Raw genomic sequence first — 23,200 nt, 5'->3', positions numbered from 1 at the left:
AAAAATATTTTCTTAATCACGAATTAAAATAAAAAATTATAAAAAAATATTTTTTTATAATTTTTTATTTTACTTCATGATTAAGAAAATATTTTTTAATAATATTATGATTTTTTTTAAAAAATATTTAAAATAGTCATATTACAGCCCCCGTTGGGGGCTCCCGTTGAGCTTAACATGTACTTTTTTATGTGTAATTTTTTAATTTATTTTTTATATAGATTTTTTTTACACTTATAAATATTTTTAAAAAATAAAATAAATTTAAAATATCATTAAAAAACACTTCCTTAATCAGAAAGTAAAAAAAAATATATATTTTTTTAATCAGAAAGTAAAATACAAATTATTAAATATTAATTTTTATTCTACTTCGTAATTAAGAAAATATTTTTTAATAATATTATAATTTTTATTTTATTTTTTAAAATATTTAAAATTATTAAAAATATCTATATAAAAATAAATTTAAAAAAAATATATAGAAAAATACTACAGCCCAGCGGGAGCCCCAGCGGGGCATGTAGCATTTTCTTGTTTTTACATACAACACATGAAAAGCCAAAGCTGACAGCCGACAGCCGACAGCCGACAGACACGTTGGGACTTTCATGTTTCCACTTACCAAGTCGTAAAATTAATGTAAAAAATTGAACTCGTGTTGTTGAAGGACCTAATTAGAATGGAAATGCAGTGTTAGAATAAGTTAATGTTGACGACAAAGTATGAAAATGCGAGATGATATATATGCCGGCGTCTTAATTGGTGGCTTGGCTTTCCCCCTCCCCAATAAAATAAACACTTCTTTCGAGAATCTGAGACCAATGTTCCTTTTGGGTCCATTACTATCAAGGAGTTTCCAAAGTTGCGGCTATTAATTATATTTGGCAATGATGGCTTAGGTTCCTATGGCTATAAACTTGATTTTATCATTCCGGTAACATACAATTATGGGTGTAGTCGGTCCGGTTCAAGAGTCTATCATTTATCAGATTACATTGAAAGAGGAAGGCTAAACCCACCGAAAGTTGGTCCTGAAAATATGTCTCGAAATTTTTTTTTATTATTTATTTAGTGATTAAATAAATATTTTTAATGATATTATAAATTTTTTATTTTTTTTAAATGCCTATGATGATTAAAAAATACTTAAAAAATAATAAATAAAAAAAAAACAAATACACTGTTCGGAACACTTTTCGAGAGATTTCTTTGATCACTGTAGAAGGACTTTTACATTATTAGCTATCATCCAGTCGGTATATTTTTTTTATAAATAAATTAATATAAAAAATTAATTAAATTAATAAAATAATTTTAAAATTAATTGATCTCTTTAATATTTTATATATAATTAATAAATATTAAATAATTTTTTAATATATATGGTCCATAGTGATCTATTGAATAAAAATTATATAATTAATTTATATAACTATTATATAAAATAATATATTATATATAAATCTTTAAAAATATATATATATTATATATATTTGGTCAATTTCAATTCGATCGATCAATAAGACTATGGATCAGGTCCACACTGATGGTATTACAGCCCTCGATACAATTCCCCTTTAAACAACCGGGATAACCAAGCCTTTTTTTTCTTTTTTCTTTTTTTATCACTATCCGATGACTTTCATCTAAAGTCTAAACACTATAGGGATTCTTAACCATTTTTGTTTTTATGTTTTCTTTTTCACAAACACTATCTATAATAGAATAGAGATAAACAAATATATGCATTCCACAATATTTAATTCCACGGGTTCAAGACTGCAAAATTCAAAGTTAAAAAAGTTTTCAGAAAATCAATATTCAATGAATTAATAAAGAAAATAATGAGAAAGATAATGAGTATTATAATATGGACCATGTTACAATTATCGATAATTCCCACAGAATTCTCACAGAATGTGTAAACGTTTTTTTTTTTTTTTCTTGGCTTTTTTTTAAAACTTTTTTTTAACTCTTTAAATATTTAAAAATATTTACAATATCGACCAAATTTCCCTTGTAATATAAGAGTAATGCTGTTTGAACTGATGAGATGACCCATTCATTTTCTTTTTCTTTTTCTTTTTTTAATTTTTTTTATTTGTGATTAAGTGAATATTATTGAGTATATGTATTTTTGTAAAAACAAAACTTAAAATGTTAAAAAAATGGATAAAAGAAAACCAAAAAAAAAAAACTAGAATGCACTTATCGATTGGATTATCGATATGGATATCGATCCCAGTAGCATCATCCATAATATAAACTAGCGAGAAAATGTAACATGAATATGACGATGTGGCAGAGCAGTCTTCCTACGATGATAACTTGAAATGATCGAGATTTGGAGGGGGTGATTCTTTTAGGATCAAGGAATTAGTCGATTGAATAGATCAGAATGTAACGATCCGACCCAATAATTCTAAAATCGAAATATTGATAATTTTTATTGGGCCAAAATTATATTTAATGTGTCATATTGGATAAGCTCACGAACGATAAATTATTAAGGTTGATTAGAAGTATTAATTAGGCTCAATAACTAGGTTAAATCCTATTTATTATTTATTGAACGAGTTAGACTCCTTTTAGAATTTAAAGATTGGCCATTAGAAATTTATTTCAATTTAAAATCATCACTAATCGAATTCCCCTACGCAATCTCAGTCACGGCTAATACTACATTGAATGAACTATTAGATCATATTTTTAAACTCAAACTCTCTTCTTGAATGATCGTGTTCAATTCTACTTGAACTCGAACTCGTCGGCATCCTATTCCAACAGGGATACAACTCTACAACTCATATTCATGACTGCCTTCTCAAACTCTAATCCATGCACGTCTCCACCATCCACTAGGATTCATGCCCCAATAGAACTCTCTTACAATTCTACAAATTATCTTCACATTGAAACTCTTAAACCGATTCCTTATATATACGCTCAACCTCATACACTTTACATGCATCTTATTCCTCTTCAAGCCCCAATGTAGTTTCTGCTTACCCAAAATCATACAGAGCACCTCTAGTCCACCAGCATCCCTCACGTTTTCTCCATCCTTCTAGTTCACGTGATCAATTTCATATCAAAAATATTAGATTAACGCTATGAGGTAAGTAGCATAATCATACCCTTACACTTATGTACAGTAAACGACATATCTTTTATAAAAATATTATGCATGTAAGCCCTCCATTGGAAGCCCCTTTTTATGTAACCGAATCATAAATATCATGATTTTATGCATAAGTTTCGTGTTAGTTGCAATACATGCATTAAATATTTTATGAAAATCTATGATTTATGTGAAGATTAATGTATTAAATTATTTATGAAAATTTATAATTTTATAAAATGAGTTGTTTATAAAAATATTTATGACAAATCATGATTTTATGTGAGGAAATATGTAACACAATATTTTATGAAAGAATGCAATTCCATTTGAAACTTATGATATAACAAGTATGATTATGATGAAGTATGAATGATAAGAAACGTAACGATTTATGTTATGATATGAAAATAGTATCATATATTATGAGCATATTGCATTGACAGGTTGTACATGCGGATAGTGCACCCAATGTGTTTTCTTTATGTATGGATTCCACAATCTGCGACCACGTGCAGAATCGTATCTAAGTGGAAAATAGGTTCATGTTTATGTTATTTACGTATGTATTTATGAGTATGCATATTTTCAAGAAACCCTATATTTATTATGTTTACTGTATGATATGTTGTTTATTGAGTATTCATCTCATGAGTCTTGTATAATCATTTTTATACGTTTTTATGTTTTAACCACCCCAGGTGATGATCTTTATGAGGATGTAACTGCAGGACAGGACTTGGATCAAGGAGGTGAGGCAGAGACCTAGACAGTTTATGTTATGCTTAGCTTTATGATTTTAGTTTAATAAGTTATTTTGATAAATACACAAGACTTTATTATTTTAAATAAGTGCTTCTGCATATTTTCTTTTTATTTTAAGTATTTAATAAAGATTAAATTTATTTATTTATAAAATCTTTTGTATTTGAGGTCTTGTTAAGAAGAAAAAAATTTTAAATTCAAATTTAATAACACACCAATAACCTAATAATTTCAAAAAAAAAGAGCAGGGTGTTACAATTTGTTTGGATCATCAACTCATCTCAACTCATCATTACAATTTTTTCAAATTCTAACATAAAATATAATAAACAATTCAACTTTTTCAAATCTCAAAATAATAATAATATTAAAAAATAATATTTTAATAATATTTTATCATCTCAACTCAACTAACTTCGACATCCAAACTCAACCAAAATCATTGTTTACACTCCACAACGTCATTTGTAGATTCTCATTTGCAGCAACTTAGCTTTTCAGATGTTGTAAACTAATGTCAGGTGACAGTACTTGCACCAGACCCTAGCATAGCGGTAGACCACCCCAGTCAAGCATCAAAGTAGCGTTAGACTGGATTAATCAGTTTGAAATGGTCGGATCTAGTGTTTGGGTGGCATTCAATTAGTCAAATCTACTCGGAATGGCCGAATCTGATGCCTCCTTGGGGCTAGGTTTACTAGATCCAACTCCTAGGTGGCACCGGATGTGGCAGATCGGGGCACCAAGGCACCGGACCAATGCCACTCATAGTGGAGATTGCTATCAACAGGTGCATGGCTAGTGGCTGCTACCACCCCCAAGTGATGATAATATCAATTTCTTTTGTGATTAATCTAACCATTTGAGAGGGTGGGGCCGCCACCTACCCCAGATGATGTCCAGTAATTTTCTCAAAAAATAATTAGCATTAGGGATTTTAAAAGTTTAGGGTTTATATGTGAAGCCCTCAACTATTGACAGAATCATCTCTTCCCATATTTTTAGATTGCACAAAATCAAGAATTTCTTATTTTTAGGCAACTGTTACAATAGTATAGTTTCATTATATGTAAATTTCCATTATTAGTTTCATTGTACACTTATATATTTTGTAAAGCAGAACACAAAATAATATACACAGAATTATTCAAACCCTTTTTCCCTCTTTCTTAACATGGTATCAGGCTAGGTTTCGTTTTCTTGGCATCACCATGGATGAATCCTCCAACCCGCCTCTCCCTTCCCTCCCTTCCCCTTATCTTCTTCATCCCTCAGATTCACCAAGCTTAACCCTTGTCAATGGACTCCTAACCGGCGACAACTATCCCAAATGGCAAAAAGCCATGACCCGAGCCCTCAATGCCAAAAACAAACTTAGTTTTGTTGATGGCACTCTCAAAGCTCCTGAACCTAATACACCCGAATACACCCGATGGAACCAAACAAAGGATATGGTTCTTACCTGGATCCTCAACTCCATCAGCCCCTCTCTTGCCAATTCTCTTGAATATCACACCAACCCACGTGATGTTTGGCTGGACCTTTCCTCTCGTTTTTGTCATGGCAATAATGCCAGAATCTACCAACTCAAACGGACTCTATCTTCCCTACATCAAACCACAAATTCCATTCATGATTACTATAACCAAATCAAACAAATTTGGGATGAACTTGGTCATCTCAAACAAAGCACTGACCTCACAGCTTTACAGCAGCAAGCCGATGATGAACAGGTGTTCCAGTTCCTCCTTGGTCTCAACGATTCCTTCGCCTCCCTTCGCACTCAAATCTTAGCCATGGATCCACTTCCACCCATCAGCAAAGTCTTCTCTATTTTGTTTCAAGAAGAGCAACAAAGGCTGCTCAACGTTAGACCCTCTCAATCGGAAATCATGGCCATGGCTGTTCGATCTAGTGGACGCCCAAAAAACCCTTTCAAGTGCACGGCTTGCGGCAAAGATGGCCATACCCGAGATCGTTGTTGGACTCTCGTCGGTTACCCCCCTGGACGAAACCCGCGACCCAAGACCCAGCCATCCATTCTCGGACAGCCTCCGTCCAGTGTCAACCAAACCACTGCCGTTTCATCGGCTTCAAGCCCGGTTCCTGGTTTGTCACCGGAGCTCTACCAGAAGCTTCTCGGCTTGCTCGCGCCATCTTCTTCTCCGATTGAGTCATCTGTGAACTTCATTGGTAACCTCTTCTCCCCTCATCTTGATTTTCCTCTCAATCGGCGCCTCCATTGGGTGGTAGACAGTGGCGCGAGCCACCATATCTGCCACCACAAGGAAGCTTTCGCCGATCTCCAACCCCTTGCAACCCCCCATTCGATTCGGCTTCCCACGGGTCAAGATGTGCCTGCCGAGGGTCTCGGCACATGCGTTCTCTCCCCTTCTCTCATTCTCACTCAAGTTTATTTTGTTCCCCTTTTAACCTTTAATCTATTATCTGTTTCCCAAATTGCCCTTCACAATTCTTGCATTATTACTTTCTCTTCTAATAATTGCTTATTTCAGGACCCACAGTCGATGAAGCTGATTGGAGCGGGTGAACTCTGCAATGGGCTTTACGTGTACCGTCCCGACCCACCTGTGATTTTTGCTGCTCAATCTACTGCTAATAAGACCCTATGGCATCAACGTCTAGGTCATCCCTCCAGTTTTATTATTCCTAAAATTTTAGATTCTCCTTGTATTCTTTCTAATTGTGATGTTTGTGCTCGTTCTAAACATACAAGATTACCCTTTCCAATTTTTGCTAATAAAAGTGTTTTTGCTTTTAATCGTATTTTTTGTGATATTTGGGGTGGATATCATACTTCTTCCTTATCTGGAGCAGATTATTTTCTCACAATAGTGGATGATTTTTCTCGCACCACTTGGATATATTTAATGCGTTTTAAATCTGAAGCTTACACTCATTTAACGCATTTTTTTGCTCTTGTCAAAACTCAGTTTAACACCAATGTTAAAATTATTAGAACTGATAATGGACAAGAATTTCTCTCTCATCAATTTCAAACTTATCTTCTTGACCACGGCATTATTCACGAACGTACTTGTGTTGAAACTCCTCAACAAAATGGTGTTGCGGAACGTAAACACCGGCACCTTCTTAATGTTGCTCGCAGTCTACGTTTTCAAGCACACTTACCCCTCCCTTTTTGGGGTGATTGTGTTCTTACTGCCGCCTACCTCATCAATCGCACTCCCAGCCGTACTCTTCAAAATAAATCACCTTTTGAGGTTCTCTTCAACAAAATACCCAACTACGATCACCTTCGTGTATTTGGGTGCCTCTGTTATGCTCAAACTCTTCGTACTCACCGTGATAAATTTTCTCCTCGTGCTACTAAATGTGTTTTCCTCGGCTACCCTAGCACTCACAAAGCCTACAAACTCTACAATCTTGATACACGGTCCATTTTCTACTCTCGTGATGTCACCTTTCATGAACAACAATTCCCTTTTCAGAATATTTCAGACTCCTCTTCTTCTTCATCTCAAATCATTCCCCTTCCGATTCCTGAACTCACTTTATCTACTTCTCAAACACCTCTAAATCCTCCTCAAACTCCAGCCTCTTCATCTTCACCTCCTCAAACTCCATCCTCATCACCTTCACCTCCACCTCCACCTGTCTCTCGTCCTCGCCGCCATACTACCCGGCCTTCCTACCTCCATGATTACATATGTCACACTTTACACACAGAGCCCACGGCGTCTTCACCTGCTACAACGACTTCAGGTACTGCTCATCCTCTATCTGCTTTTCTTTCTTACTCTCGTTTTTCTCCCTCACATATTACTTATTTAAATGCTCTCACCTCTTGTGTTGAACCCTCATGCTACTCTGATGCTCTCAAACATTCTCATTGGCGCGAGGCAATGTCTACCGAGCTCCAGGCTCTAGAAGCTAACTCCACTTGGACTCTTGACCATCTTCCACCTGGTAAGAAACTCATTGGCTGTAAATGGGTTTTTAAAACCAAACTCAAAGCTGATGGATCCATTGAGAGATACAAAGCCCGACTGGTTGCCAAGGGCTACACTCAAGTTGAAGGACTTGACTACCATGAAACCTTTGCTCCGGTAGCCAAGATGACCACTGTCCGCTGCTTATTGGCCATTGCTGCTAAAAAAAATTGGATCATTCATCAGCTCGATGTCAACAACGCCTTCTTGCATGGTGATCTTGATGAAGAAGTTTACATGATCCCACCTCCTGGCTATTGCACTCAGGGGGAGACCCGTGTTTGTCGCCTCAGAAAATCTCTATATGGCCTCAAGCAAGCCTCCCGCAATTGGTTTTTTAAACTAACTACTGTGCTTCTTGATGCAGGTTTTCGTCAATCTCAGGCTGATCACTCCTTATTCACTCTTATTACTCACACCAGCATCACTATTGTTCTTGTTTATGTTGACGATATCTTAGTTGCTGGCAATGATCTTCCCCAAATTGAGTTTTTCAAGAATCATCTCTTCACTCACTTCAAAACCAAGGATCTTGGCTCTCTGAAATTCTTCCTTGGTCTTGAAGTTGCTCGTTCTTCTGCAGGCATTTTTCTGAATCAGCGAAAATATGCTCTTGATATTCTTTCTGATAGTGGCCAACTTGGTGCCCGGACCGCCTCTTTTCCGATGGAACAACATTTGAAGCTTTCCAATGAAGATGGACCTCTACTTCCTGATCCTAGCATTTATCGTCGTCTAGTTGGTCGTCTCATTTACTTGACCATCACCCGACCTGACATTGTTTATGCCGTCAACATTCTTAGTCAGTTTATGCATGCTCCTCGTATTCCCCATATGACTGCTGCTACGCGTGTTCTCCGCTACATCAAAGGGAGCCCCGGCCAAGGCATTTTTTTCTCCTCTTCCAGTACCACTCAGGTTACAGCTTATACTGATTCTGATTGGGCCAGTTGCCCAACCACCCGTCGCTCCACCACATGCTATTTCATCCAGCTCGGTACCAGTCCAATCTCGTGGCGCACAAAAAAACAGACTACTGTTGCTCGTTCTTCCGCCGAAGCTGAATACCGCGCTATGGCTGTCACAACCTGTGAACTCACCTGGCTAAAGCAACTTCTCACTGATCTTGGCATTCCTTATCCTAAGCCTTTCCATCTCTACTGTGATAATCAGTCTGCACTTCACATTGCTCACAATCCAGTGTTTCATGAACGTACCAAACATATTGAGATCGATTGCCACATCATTCGCGACAAAATTCGCTCCGGCCTCCTTAAAGCCATTCACACTTCTTCACATGAGCAAATTGCAGATATCTTCACCGAAGTTTTAGGACAAGATCTTTTCCACCATTTCTCATGCAAGTTGGGCATTACGAATCTTCATGCGCCAACTTGAGGGGGAGTATTGACAGAATCATCTCTTCCCATATTTTTAGATTGCACAAAATCAAGGATTTCTTATTTTTAGGCAACTGTTACAATAGTATAGTTTCATTATATGTAAATTTCCATTATTAGTTTCATTGTACACTTATATATTTTGTAAAGCAGAACACAAAATAATATACACAGAATTATTCAAACCCTTTTTCCCTCTTTCTTAACATCAACTCCAATTGATGATTTGATTGGTCGCCGTGACGTTGAGACATGTAAACTACATATTACATACCATAAACCTAAATGAAAATAGATTGCATGCAGCCTAGCATGTTACTAAGCATTATGAGATTATGCGGCAAATAGGTAACAATCTACATCACTACCATACATTACTAACATAGTCATAGTAATAACAAATATATGACCAATACTTTTGGAACATAAATCATTGTCTTCCCCATCGGGATAAATAAAATAAGATGAAAATAACTACAACAACTATGTCACCTGCCGACCATGGCACTTTTCTCAATCGTTTGCCTGTGGCTAGGGGTCCTGTTGTTACTCCTTATCTATGAACTGGTCTACAACATCTAAGATTTTGACATATGGACACTATAGTGAGACTACCATGATGAGATTATAAAATCCGCAAGTTAACCTCAGGATTAGACGCGTGATGGTATGCAATGATTGTTATTATAAAAAATTTAAGAATGCATGACAATGTAATATGAATGTTAAAACTTCCTCAACATCTATGTTTCCTTTTTCCTGGTATATCCATTTTAACCATACGTCACGATTCCCTTATTAACTCATGTGCAAGTCCTGGTTCCCTTCATTACACATCCATGTAACGCTTGTTAGTATGACTTCGTCTCAAGAAAAACTCAAACTCTGCGTGATCCTCCTTCACTTTAAGCTCCTCTCCCTATTCCAGCCTTAGGGTCATGATTTTACACACCAAGACATTATTTTCAGAAATGGCATGATAGTTATGTACATGCTCATCATGAAGGCAATATCTCAGAAAAAGTAATCATGATTGTTCATCCACAAAGTCATTAAAATCATACAATCCGTAAGTATAGTTGTGAGGCAACTTATCTGGAAATGCTAAGTTCTGATTTGTTTTTACAAACTATCTCATTTCATATAATCGTTACAACTTTTCTAAATTTTCAAATAAAATACAAAAAAAAAATTAACTTTTTAAAATCTCAACAAAAATATTAAAAAATTATATTCTAATAATATTTTATTCAACTTTCATTTGATCTCATCTCATCTGTATAACCAAAATAGGCCTAAGTCGAAACAAGTGTCGTAAAGTTCATTGTTGCAAGGAAATACGTTTCGGTTAATCTAGAAGGTAGGGTGGCAATGTATTCTGAGGAATGAATTAATGAAAGACGAGGAATTGACTAATCTTGATCTTGCAAGTAAACCCTGATCAAGGAAGGTCAAGTTTGCACTAAGCCCTCGGTTTTTACTTAAATTGTTGATCCTAATTCTTTCTAGACTCCACCAAGTGTTCTAGAACTTCAACATGAACTTACTTTTGGACCTATTTACATCCAACACTAGGCAAATCACTATTTTTCCCAATTGGCCATAACTAGACTAATCTATGTTGTTTGTTGCATAATCCCAACAATTTAATCTAATAATAAATTTCAAACTCAAAATATCAAACATTAATCTAACAAAAACTATAGCGCTAGCAAAACAACATAACAAGTAAAATTTATATTGCAACAAGTAAAAACATGTTCTTATCTCACAGTAAAGAAAAAAAATTGAAATAGGAAATAACTATAGGAAAACTAACAAACTAACTTCTACCATGAGTGTGATCTGAGTAGATTGAGTAATTTAACCTGAAGACATCTAAACAAGCAACTCGAGTTAAATAAATATTTCGTAACTAATATTGCTGCCCAATTGACTAACCCAAGAGAGTATGTGAATCGGGTATGTTTAAAAAATTTTAGAAATAGTTTGGTTGAAGTTTCGCATACTCTCCTCTCTTTTCTCTCTAGGAAAGAGGTGGAGCAAACTCGTGCTTGGCACGTGAGGTTGTTATGACAAAATTTTGGAGTGGCTGGGTGGTGGTCCTAAGAGTGGAAAGGAATCTGACAAGGTGGTCGTTGGTGAGGGGAAACGTAGCAAGGTGGTACACAGAGTGGTGCCGACGGGAAAACTGGCGCTGCCACCCTAAATTGGGGTGGGGCGAATGTGGTCTGCAACCAGGAAATCTGCAGAAGGGATTTTCTTACATTGTAGTGACTAGCATTACGACGGGGTTGGTTTCTATTAATAGTTTTGAGAAAAAGCTTTACGGAAGTAACTTGATAATGGAAGAGATGGCAGGGAAATGGGAGAAGCTGAGGCTTACGGAGGAAGAGGACCATGTTTTTGTTGCAAATGAATGCATCTCAAATGAAGTTGAAGATAAAGGTGAGAGGAGCCTTGTGGGGAAGGTACTGACTGAATGGTCCATAGGAAAAGGAGTTCTAGAGGCTACCATGGCTAAGGAGTGGAGAATCTCCAGGCCTGCATCATTTCGTGAGGTGAGAATGAATGTTTTCGTTATTACCTTTGCAACAAGGGCTGACAAACAGATGATTTGGGATGGGAAACCGTGGTTATTTGACAATTTCCTAATTGTCATCAATCTGTTTGATGGGTTTATCCAACCAGCTGAACTGGCTTTTACAATAGAGAGATTTTGGGTACAACTTCATGATCTTCCACTTGCTTGTATGAACAAGGAATGTGGGAGACATATAGGGAGTGTGGCTGGGAAGGTTCTTGATGTGGTCACTGGCGAGGATGGGTGTGGATGGGGCCAGTACTTACTCATTAGAGTGGAAGTGGATATAAAGAAGGTATTGGTAAGGGGAAGGATGATTTCTGTTAAGGGGAAGAATGTGTGGATTCCTTTTAAATATGAAAGGTTACCTAAAATTTGTTTTGATTGTGGGAGCTTTTCTCATGAAGGTAAGGAGTGTAGTAAGAGGGAGGATACCTTTATGCAGAAACAAGAGCAGTATGGTTCATGGCTTAGAGCAGATCCTTATGTTAGGAAAAATGTGAGGACTGGTTTTACTAGAAAAAAAGGGGAAGAATATAGAGATGAACCTGTGCAAGTCCCAAGTGGTGTTATGGGTGGAACTGATAGCAACCTTGGTGGAACAGATTCCTCAATGGCTCCAAATGATGTGGATAAAGGTAGTAAAAATAAATCTATGCAAGATTCAAAGGAAGTAGAATGGAATGATGGGGGAAAAGATATAGAGGAAGCAATTGGTGGATCAGGTATAACTAATGGGGAAAAGGTGGATGGGGAAGGATCTTTGGGTAGGAAGGACTTAGTTCCCCAGAATACAAAAGAATGAGGGAGGTGGAGGAGGAAGGCAAGAGTAAAAGATGGTTTTTATGAGGTTGCTATAACTCAGGAAAAGCCAAAAAGAGGAAGGAAGGGTAAGGGGATTGCTGCGACAGAAGGACCAAGAAAGAAGAGTAAAAATGAAGGGAAATTTGAAAGTAATGCAATTGTATTGGTAGAGGCTGTTGAGCAGCCCCACCACCAATCACAATGAAACTCTTAAGTTGGAACTACCGAGGGCTTGGGAACCCTCGGACAGTTCAGGACCTTTGCTTTTTAGTAAAGGAAAAGAAGCCCAACCTTGTCTTCTTAATGGAGACAAAGATGCATAAAGGGAAAACTGATTGGTTGATGAAAAAAGTATGGATGTCTAATTGCTTTGAAGTGGATGCAGTAGGTAAAAGTGGAGGCCTAATGTTGTTTTGGAATAATGAGATGTTGGTAGATATTTACAATTTTTCTCAAAGACATGTTATAACTGTTGGATTCATGATATCACAGCTAAGGACAGGTGGTTATTCACTGGATTCTATGGCCATCCAGAGGTGCAGAAAAGAAAAGAGGTCTGGAGGATGCTTGCTTCTTTCAAACCTGCTAAGGGTGTAGGATGGTGTGTTGCAGGAGATTTCAATGAAATAACCACAAATGATGAGAAAGTAGGGGGCAGACATAGGGGTGAGAATCAAATGGCACTTTTTGGAGAAGCTTTGGAAGTGAGTGAGTTGTATGATTTAGGCTGGTGTGGGGATAAATATACTTGGAGCAATAGGCATACTGATGATACTTTTACTAAGGAACGCTTGGATAGGGTTGTGGTTAGCTCCAAATGGTTGGATCTCTATTCTGAAAACAAGGTAGAGGTCTTGCCTGCAAGATGTTCTGACCATAGACCTTTATTGCTGGTGTTTGATAGATTAAGGAGAGGTTAGGAAAAAAAGAAAAAAATGGTTCAAGTATGAAGCTGCTTGGGCTTTGGTAGAGGAGTGCAGTAAAGTGATTGAAGCTGAATGGAGACAAGGCAGTTATGTAGGATCCTCATCTTCTGTGATTCAGAACTTGCTTACTAATTGTAGTTCAGCTTTGAGTAGGTGGAGTTACAAGGTAGATGCAAATAGAGGTAGGGCGTTAAAGAGCAAGACTGAGTTATTGAAAAGATTGCAAGCTGAGGAGGATAGAGAGACTTTAACAAAGATTAAAAGAGTTCAGGAAGAGGTGGGCATTTTACTAGATCAAGAAGATCTTAAGTGGAAACAAAGGGCCAAAAAGAATTGGTATAAGCTGGGAGATAGAAATACCAAATTCTTCCATGCTTATGCTAATCAAAGAAGGAGAAAAAACATGATTTTACAGTCATAACAGGCTGTTTAATGAACCTGCAACTGTTGAAATGGCTTTTAATAGTTATTTCAAGAACCTCTTCACAACATCCAATCCCTCTGAGGATGATATAGAGGTCTGTGTTCAGAACATGACAGCAAAAGTCACGGAGGAGATGAATGAGCATCTGTGCAGACCTTATACCAGAATTGAAGTAGAAGAGGCATTAAAAATGATGGGGCCTCTAAAGTCTCCTGGACCTGATGGCTATGGTGCGTGCTTCTTTCAACAACATTGGAGTATTGTGGGTGACAAGGTGGTTGAAACAGTATTGGAGCCCTTAAATGGTGGTAATATCCCTCATTCTTTAAACTATACCTACATTGTCTTAATTCCTAAAATTAATAGGCCTGTGCTGGTTAGTGATTTTAGACCAATAAGTCTTTGTAATGTGGTGTACAAGCTATGTTCTAAGGCTATTGCAAATAGGTTGAAATCTGTTCTGCCTTTTATAATTTCTCCTAACCAGAGTGCTTTCCTTTCGGGAAGACTCATTTCTGACAATGTAATGAGCCTATGAAGTGTTACATACTATGAAAACAAGGTTGATAGGCAAGCAAGGGAGCATGGCACTGAAGATGGATATGTCGAAGGCTTATGATAGGATTGAATGGAAGTTCCTAGAAGCTGTTTTAAGGAGATTAGGCTTTAATCAGCAATGGATTAAGCTTGTGATGAGTTGTGTGAACTCAGTGAACTATTCTGTGCTTGTGAATGGGAAACCAGGGAGGAAGGTAATACCCTCAAGGGGATTAAGGCAGGGAGACTCACTCTCTCCCTACCTGTTCATTCTTTGTGCTGAATGTCTCAGCTCTCTATTGAATTCAGCTGATCAGAGAGGTATTATCAGAGGGGTGGCAGTAGCTCGAGGTGGATTGAGAGTCAATCATCTGCTCTTTGCAGATGATTGTGTTTTGTTTGGTAGAGCTAATGAGGAGGAATGGAGACAGTGGTGCTGTCTATTAAAAATGTATGAGGTAGCTTCAGGCCAGTTTCTTAATAAGGAAAAATCATCCTTATTCTTTAGTACAAATACTACTGCATCAGAAAGAAGAAATATCAGTCTTGCAGCAAGTGGGGTGGTTTGTGGATCCTATGAAAAATACTTGGGTTTACCTATAATGGTGGGCAAGTCTAAATATAATACATTCAGAGGGGTTAAGGAGAAGGTGTGGAAGAAAATTGATAGCTGGAAAAACAGTTTTCTGTCTCAAGCTGGAAAATGGATCTTTATCAAAGCTGTGCTGCAGGCTATTCCCTCTTACACATTGGGGGTCTTTAAATTGCCTGTTTCAAATTGCCTGTTTCTTTGTGTAAGGAACGTAATTCCTTGTATGCTAGCTTCTGGTAGGGTCACAAAGAAAATGGAAAGAAAATGCATTGGTGGAATTGGGAAAGAATTGGGAGGCAGAAAGTAGAAGGGGGTATGGGGTTTCAAGATATTGAAACCTTTAATGCTGCTATGCTTGCTAAACAAGGATGGCGCATCTTGACTAATCCTTTATCTCTTGTTGCCAGAATTTATAAAGACAAATATTTCAGAAATACAGATTTCTTAAGTGCTAAAATTGGGATCAACCCTTCATTTATTTGGAGAAATGTTTTGTCAGCAAGATCTCTACTGAAGGAGGGGTTACATTGGAGAGTTGGTAATGGGAACAAAGTTAAAATTTGGGGAGAGAAATGGTTGCCAACTCCTGTGACTAATTGTGTACAATCCCCAATGATGAGTCAATGGAAGGAAGAGATGGTTAGCAAACTTATTGATCCAGTTACTAAGACATGGAAGGAAGGGGCAATCAGAAACTTATTTTCATATGAGGAGGCCACTGTCATTCTTCAGATACCATTGAGTAGGTTGGGCAATTGTGATAAACATATTTGGGGCTTTACCAAGGATGGTTTTTTTTTACAGTGAGGAGTGCATATCATCTTGGTATGGAGAGAAAAAGAAGAACCCGAGGAGAGGTTTCAAAGGCTGAAAAGAGTGTTGCTGTGTGGAAGCAAATGTGGAGATTGGAAGTGCCGGCAATTGTTAAAATATTTCTTTGGAAAGCTCTGAACAATATTCTTCCAACTAACAGTAACCTATTCAAGAAAAAAATAGGTGATTGTCCTCTATGCACAATAAGTGGATCAAGTGAGGAATTTGTGCTTCATATATTAAGGAGTTACCCTTCAGCTGCTGATGTATGGGCAGAAAGTAACAGCCTAGTGAAGAAATGGGCAAATGAGGGAGTAGATTTCATGTATCTTTGGATTAAAATGATTAATGAGTTAAAGAAAGAAGAAATTGAGTCGATGGCAGTGGTTATGCGAAGGATCTGGCTAAGAAGGAATAGGTTTATCTTTGAGAACAAGTTTTACAGTCCTAAACAAGTCATCTTGATGGCTGGTGAGGGTCTGGAAGATTACAAAACAGCACAGATGAGTATAATTGGATGTCGAGGTGGTGGTGGTTCACATGGAGCATAGAAGAAATGGAAAAAAAACCTGGCACTAATATGATAAAGGCTAATTGGGATGCAGCTATGGATTTAGAAAACAAGAGAATGGGAATGAGAATTGTGTTTAGAGATGAAAAGGGGGAGGTTCTGGCGTCTGTGTGTGATGTGAAACAGAATGTGCATGATCCTACTCTGGCTGAGAGTCTGGCTTTGTGGAGAGCACTTGAGATAAGTTTTGAGCTCTCCTTTTCTTTCTCTGAACTAATGTTTGAAGGAGATGCAGTTGATATTATTCAAAGGATCAACAAGGTAGGTGAAGATCAGTCATGGATGGGGTATATCATCAATGATATAAAACAGGTTCTTCATCAAAAGGAAGGGTGGTCAGTCTGCTATGTTCCTAGAGAAGGAAATTATGTTGCTCATTTATTGGCAAAACATGCTTTATTATGTGGGGAAGAAAGGGTTTGGATCGAAGGGGGTCCCTCTGTAATATGCAATGCTTTAGTGAAGGATAAGATATGTAATCCAAACTTTGTTGAAGATTTATAAAATCTAATCTTGTTTCAAAAAAAAAAAATTAGAAATATAAGTCAAATGCTTAATATGAAAAAAAAAATGTGAACACAAGGTACTATTTAGTAGCAAATATAAGGAATAAGGGTAAGAGAAATGCAAACTCATTATTTTAATGAAGTTAGGCCCCACTGCCTACTTACTCACCTTAAACTACACCTTGAGAATTCTTAAATTTACTATTCAACTTCTTTGAGGTGGAAAAAGAAACATATTACACATTTGAGTAATAATGCTTCAAGTATTTCATATAAAACACCTTATATACTTACAATCACCTTGCGAGTAGTGACTCAATTGTTTCCATCATGTGTAGAACTCCTATTACACTCGTAAGTGTAATACACACACTTTTACAGTTACACGAAATCGATAGTAGAAAGGTTATCAAAGTACACTCATCAATGAGTTAAATGAAACAATACAATGCAACTTACATCTTTCTCAAAATTAATAAGTATTAAGGCTCAATATTAAACAAGAGAGAATGAGAACTTTTGATGAATGGGTGTTGGAAAACATGTAATTGTTGCATATCTTTTGAAGATCTTACATGAACTATTTACAGACATGTGAGATACTTATCTATTCAAATTTAAAAACTTCTATCTTTTTAACAAATTTTGAAAATAATATTGTTCATTTTTCAAGATTTTCAAACATATAATGTACATTTGAAAAATAAATTCATTTATTTTTCAATTTTTCAAACATATATATCATACAAATGTGAAAAAGGACATCGATCATTTTTCAAAATTTCAAGCATATCATGCACTTTTGAAAAAAAATGACATCAATTATCTTTTAAATTTTCAAAATTTCAAACATACATGAACATGTGACAAAAAGGATGCAAATTGGTTTTTCATGAGTTATTAAAAAATATTTTTAAGACATAAACTCTTTCAAATTAGTAAGAAATATATAGAAAGATATTCCTAGAGTTTAATTAGTAGACTTGTTCATTTATCGTTCATGCTTGATTTCTTAATGCCTTTTATCTTTAGCTCCTTATCATTATGTGATCAACTTGAGACTCATTTATGTTTGAACTTGTTTAATGTTATCAAAATCCATAAATAGAATTATACGAGGCTTGAAATATTGGGATAAAAAAATATCTAATAATTTTGAGATAATTATTCACAAATATTTACCTTTCATTTTTCTCCTCAAATCTCTACTGAATTCCGAATGTCAATTGGCTTGCAGCTTCTTTTTATAGGGTCACAAGCCTCCACTTTCGTGAGACATGGAGGCAGTTTTTTTCTTAAATCGAGTTGGGAGAGATGATGTATTTGGGGTAGAGGTGGGGGCAACTGTAGGAGGGTGGTGGTAGTAGTAGGTAAAGGATGATACAAGTGGCATCATTTGTTTTTACCGATGAGATGAGATGAATTGAAAATTAAATAAAATATTATTAGAATATATATTTTTTAAAATTATTATTTAAGATTTGAAAAAATTAAATTATTTATTTTATTTTATGTAAAAATTAAAAAAAAATTATAATAATTAGATGAGATATATTGTAAAAACAAACAACATTGAAGATTTGGGATAGTCACTCAAACCCAGCACAAAGTTACAACCCGAACTACAAAATAATTTGAAAATCAAAATTAATTATTATTTTAATTAGAAATCGTAAATAGATTAGGACTTCGGATTAAGGTCAGATTCAAAACACGTCTACCTTCCATAAAATTAAGAAAGCTATATATATGTAAACCGCTATCTTATAGGGGTAACGGGCAGACAATATTTTACTCGTTTTTCAAGTTGGTTTTGTATAAGAGTAGTGTTATTCTGCCTTAGAGTGGTTATCGAAACAAATGATAGAACAGTGCATTTTCTTCATATAAAATGAGGGTAAAATTGAAATTTTAAATTCTTAAACCATTAGGATTTCGAGTTAGAGCCCCCACCAGCTAATCTGCGGGCGGCCCTAATTTTTATTGAAGACAAGAGATCATAACTTAAAAAGAACTTTTACAAAAATAAAGATATTATATAAAAATAAATTTAAAAAATTATTTAGTTTCACGTGATCTGTTAGATTTATTTTATATGAGTAATGTTATATAGTATACTTTTATTTTATTTTAATTATATTAAGTAATATGTAAGATATTTAATACTATTAGATAATAAAAAATATGTAATAAATGATCATTTTATTATGATAAATATGTCATATCTTATTTAATGAGATGAAAATAAGATAGTTGTATGATATATAAAAATTTTTATTTTATATTAAAAATAATTTTATTAAATTATATAGATTTATAAATTTATTTATAATGAAATTATTTATTTTAAATGGAGCCAATTCTCTCGATTGAAATATCTGTTTTGACAGCCAGTTGACACTGATATGAGCTAATTGAGCAAAAAGTTAAAACAAAGGTTCCTCCAGCAGTAGAAACAACGGAGGTTGTTATCAGCTCACAGATTAAAAAAAATAAAAAAGAAAGTTTCGATTGGGACTGACCTTTGAGAAAAAATAAAAATAAAAAGGAAAAAATAAGAGAAAGCTGTAAAAGGGCAAACGCGAAGAACCAAAAATATGAGTAGGAGGGTGATTCGTCTCTGATACTTTTGCACATGCATGGGGATATGCGCTCTTCTCCCTGCACCCTTTTGCATCTCTCTCTTTCCGAGACTCTACTCTCTCTCTCTCTCTCTGGAACGTGGCTGGCAGCAGCGGCAGCAGCAGCAGCATCGCTATTTCCCTTTGCTCACCATTTTGACTTTTCCTATTATCGTCAAATCTCTGCACCTCAACAACTCTTTTGTACCGCCTCACTCATTTGCCATTGCTATAATTATGAGGCTGACCAAGCAGCTTCAGCTATGACCCAAAGTTCTAAAACCCTTGCGTACACTTGCGGCAGAGGGTCTCATGCGTGTCTCTCACAGCCACAGGGACGGTTCAATATAAATGGAGTGTTAAGGCAAAAGAATGAGACGATTCCTATATTTATAATATAATTAAATATAATATAATATATTTAAAATCGGCATTTACGACTCTATAGTCTATAAGATAAAAATTATAATCAAATTTTCTGTTTAAGATTCAATAAGATATTGTTTTTAATAGATAGAACGAGTAATCGATATAACATTCATATGACATTTACTTGATCGCACCAAGATTTATTTTATTAGTCATGAAGCAAATATTATAAAAATTGTTGGTAACGTTCTACAAGCAATTTATGCATTTGGTAAATATAATATCAATGCTCCAATTGGAGTATTAGTTTAATTATAAAAATATATTTATATCTATGCCTTGTTTTAGAAAGATTTTACAAGCAAGACAATTTTTTTTACACACCATTCATTACGGATTCTAGAGAATATTATTCATATTATTTCATGTTATATCATATGTCTCTCTTCATGGGTGGGAGAATGAATGGACTCTTGCCCACACCCATGATAACCTCTGAATTGAGGCAAAGGTACTCTGAGGGGTTAGATAGGGCCCACGCGCCCACCCCCCAAAAAAGAGAAAGACCAAGAATGCCCAATGGGAACCATCTGAACCTGACAATATAGACAGGTTAGAGATTCAAATCGTAGTGGAAAAGTGAGACATTAAATGATCACGCCGCATTAAATGATCCGATAAGAGATCATAGGCAGGGCAACCCGACAAAAGATTTTGTCCCTGGCAAGGACCCCAAAGGGAGGCCACACCTCACCACCTGCCCATGAAAATACAACTCAAGGTACTAGCGGGAGCAGCTGAATTTAATGCGACGACATGGCACCCTGTACTGGGGACGGACACCCTAGACACATGAGAGAAGCATAGGCTCAACCTCGAGAGGGGAATATAAGGCTATATAACACATGTAAAACTACAAGCTCTAGCTCATATGTTATTCTTCTAAGATATACCTAATTCTTCCCAAGAGATATGCTAACTTAATCATCGAATGTACCCGGGAGACTCTCAACCCCCTCCACTATTCATTAGCAGGCACGAGAAGGCGTGGGAGGTAATACGAAAAGAGTACTTCTATAGACAACCGGTAGTGGGGAACCGCCGGGTAATCGGCTAACGTGGTTTTATGCCACGTCAGCCTATATATTATAAATAAAAAAAAATTTTAAAAAAAAAAGAAAGAAGATGACCCTTGGCTGCTGCGTCACTTATGAAATTAGTGACACTTTCCCAAATCTGAGAGCAAGGACTATTGAAATTTAGAAACTCGAAACCCACCTTAACAATGGCTTCCTCCAAACAATCCACAGTCGAGAAAAAGACCAAAGCATCCAAACCCACAAAATCGCCTAAGAAGCAAAATAATCTTTTGCACAACAAAGACTTGCAGAACCTGAGAATTGCGGAACCTAATGGAAAGACTTGGCAACAAAGACCCATAATCCAAAATATCTTATTATAATAAAACCTTTACAACAAAACGGAAAGTATACAACACCAACCCATTACGTAAAAGCTAATATGAGGTAATTAAAAAATGAAAAACTATAATATGAGCAAAACGGAAAGTAACCCAGAAGATATTCGAGCATAGAAATTAAGTAAAATATTTCTACAAAGGAGAAAGAAGAGCTAGTAGTTTTTGGGTCTCTGTTTGCTGCTCCAAACCCAGTTTCTGACTTCTTCTTTTTTTTTTCTCTCTCTCTCTTGCTTCACTTTTATGGATTCTTTTGTTTGGTCTTTGAGCGTGTTTGTCTTTGTGATTTATTGTCTTTGTAGTTTACCTGTTTAAGTATGGGTCGTTGGAGAAAACAACATGGTGGAGTTCAGATGGCTTCGATGTGGAGAAGACGAAGGGGGCTTCGCTAGGTTCGTGGAGAAGATGAAGGGGAGAATGGTTGTGGCTATGAATGGAGATGATGAAGTTGGTCTTCAATGGTGGCTTTGTGGAGACAACCAAGAGTGGAGAAGACGAATGAATCTGCTTGGCTTGAGTGGAGAAGACGAAGGGAAGGGAAGGGAAGGGAAGGGAAGGGGAGGGGTTGGCTTCATGGAGAAGCCAAACGGTGCGTGCGTTTTGAGTTATCAAATGAAACGGGACGTTTCATCTCCACGTGGGAACCGGTTTCCCAAAAGTTTCCCAGGTGGTTGTCTATAGCATTTTTCTTAGGAAAAAAGTCCCTAACAATGAATGTATTTTGTACAACACTAGTTTTTTTTTAAAAAATTTTAAGTTTCAAGGGCTTTTTTTGGAGCGAAGTATAAAATAAATTGTTCCTCTTTTTAATTTTTTTTTTTAAATTAAGTTATAGATTTATTTAAACTTTGTTCAATTGTATAAAAGGGGGACTTCTCATTTGGGGGCCTTAGCCAAATGCCATTGCAATGTATATATTTGACTTGATAGTGCATTATAAAAATTATATTTTAGATAACCTTATTGCACTTTAATAACTTCAATTTACTTTAAAGTGCATTATCAAAAATTGCATTTTAGGTTGTTGGAGAGAATGTGTAACATGACTTTGGTTGCCATTGAGCACAATTTGAATGCAACAATTACAAAGGTTGTGATTTTGCTTTGTGTTATAATCCATTAACAATTTTATAATTATTATAAAATAAAGTTTAAATAAATAGTATTTATTATTACAAAGAGTAAGATAATTAATTCAACATGGGATTTAATTTTTGAATAGTTAGTGAAAAACTAAAAAGTAACATATTAGTCCAAGACAATCTAAAAATTTGATTAAAGTCTCATTTATTTTTATAAATCATCCATTTAATCAGTATAATTTTTTTAAATTTTTTCATAAAATATAATAAATAATTAAATTTATTCAAATATTAAAATAAAAATAATATTTTATTTTTTCTCTCGTGTAATCAAATAGGGAGAGACCAAACCTCCCCCACTTGGTTTTTTTAACTCCATTTTTCCTTTCCTATCCTGTCAAATTATTTATCTATTCACAGGATAGTTTAACAATTTAGATCGGAATTCAAGGAAGGAGTAGGATTGAGATGAGCCGCAGCAGAGTCCTTTAAACGTGTTAATAAACAAAAAAGTGTAGCAGAAGGGCATGCATATATAATGATGAAATGAAAAATCTGTAGCGTACTTTTACCATAAAAAAAAGGGTGCGTACGGCTTGGCTAAAATAAAGTCAATATAAAAAAGGAAACA

General features: G+C 35.7%; 1 protein-coding gene across 1 annotated transcript; it reads left to right on the top strand.

Annotated features, from left to right (window-relative positions):
* The first annotated feature begins 16,499 nt into the window (after positions 1 to 16,499).
* LOC108992629 lies at positions 16,500 to 17,018 on the top strand. The gene has a single exon (XM_018967228.1). It carries the CDS (start codon positions 16,500 to 16,502, stop codon positions 17,016 to 17,018), a length of 519 nt encoding a protein of 172 aa, XP_018822773.1.
* Positions 17,019 to 23,200: the final 6,182 nt, after the last annotated feature.

The sequence above is a fragment of the Juglans regia genome, chromosome 7 (assembly GCF_001411555.2).
Source record: "Juglans regia cultivar Chandler chromosome 7, Walnut 2.0, whole genome shotgun sequence".
NCBI classification, from domain to species: domain Eukaryota; kingdom Viridiplantae; phylum Streptophyta; class Magnoliopsida; order Fagales; family Juglandaceae; genus Juglans; species Juglans regia.
The sequence above is the reverse complement of the archived record's forward strand: the minus strand, read 5'-3'. Positions and strand labels throughout refer to the sequence as shown.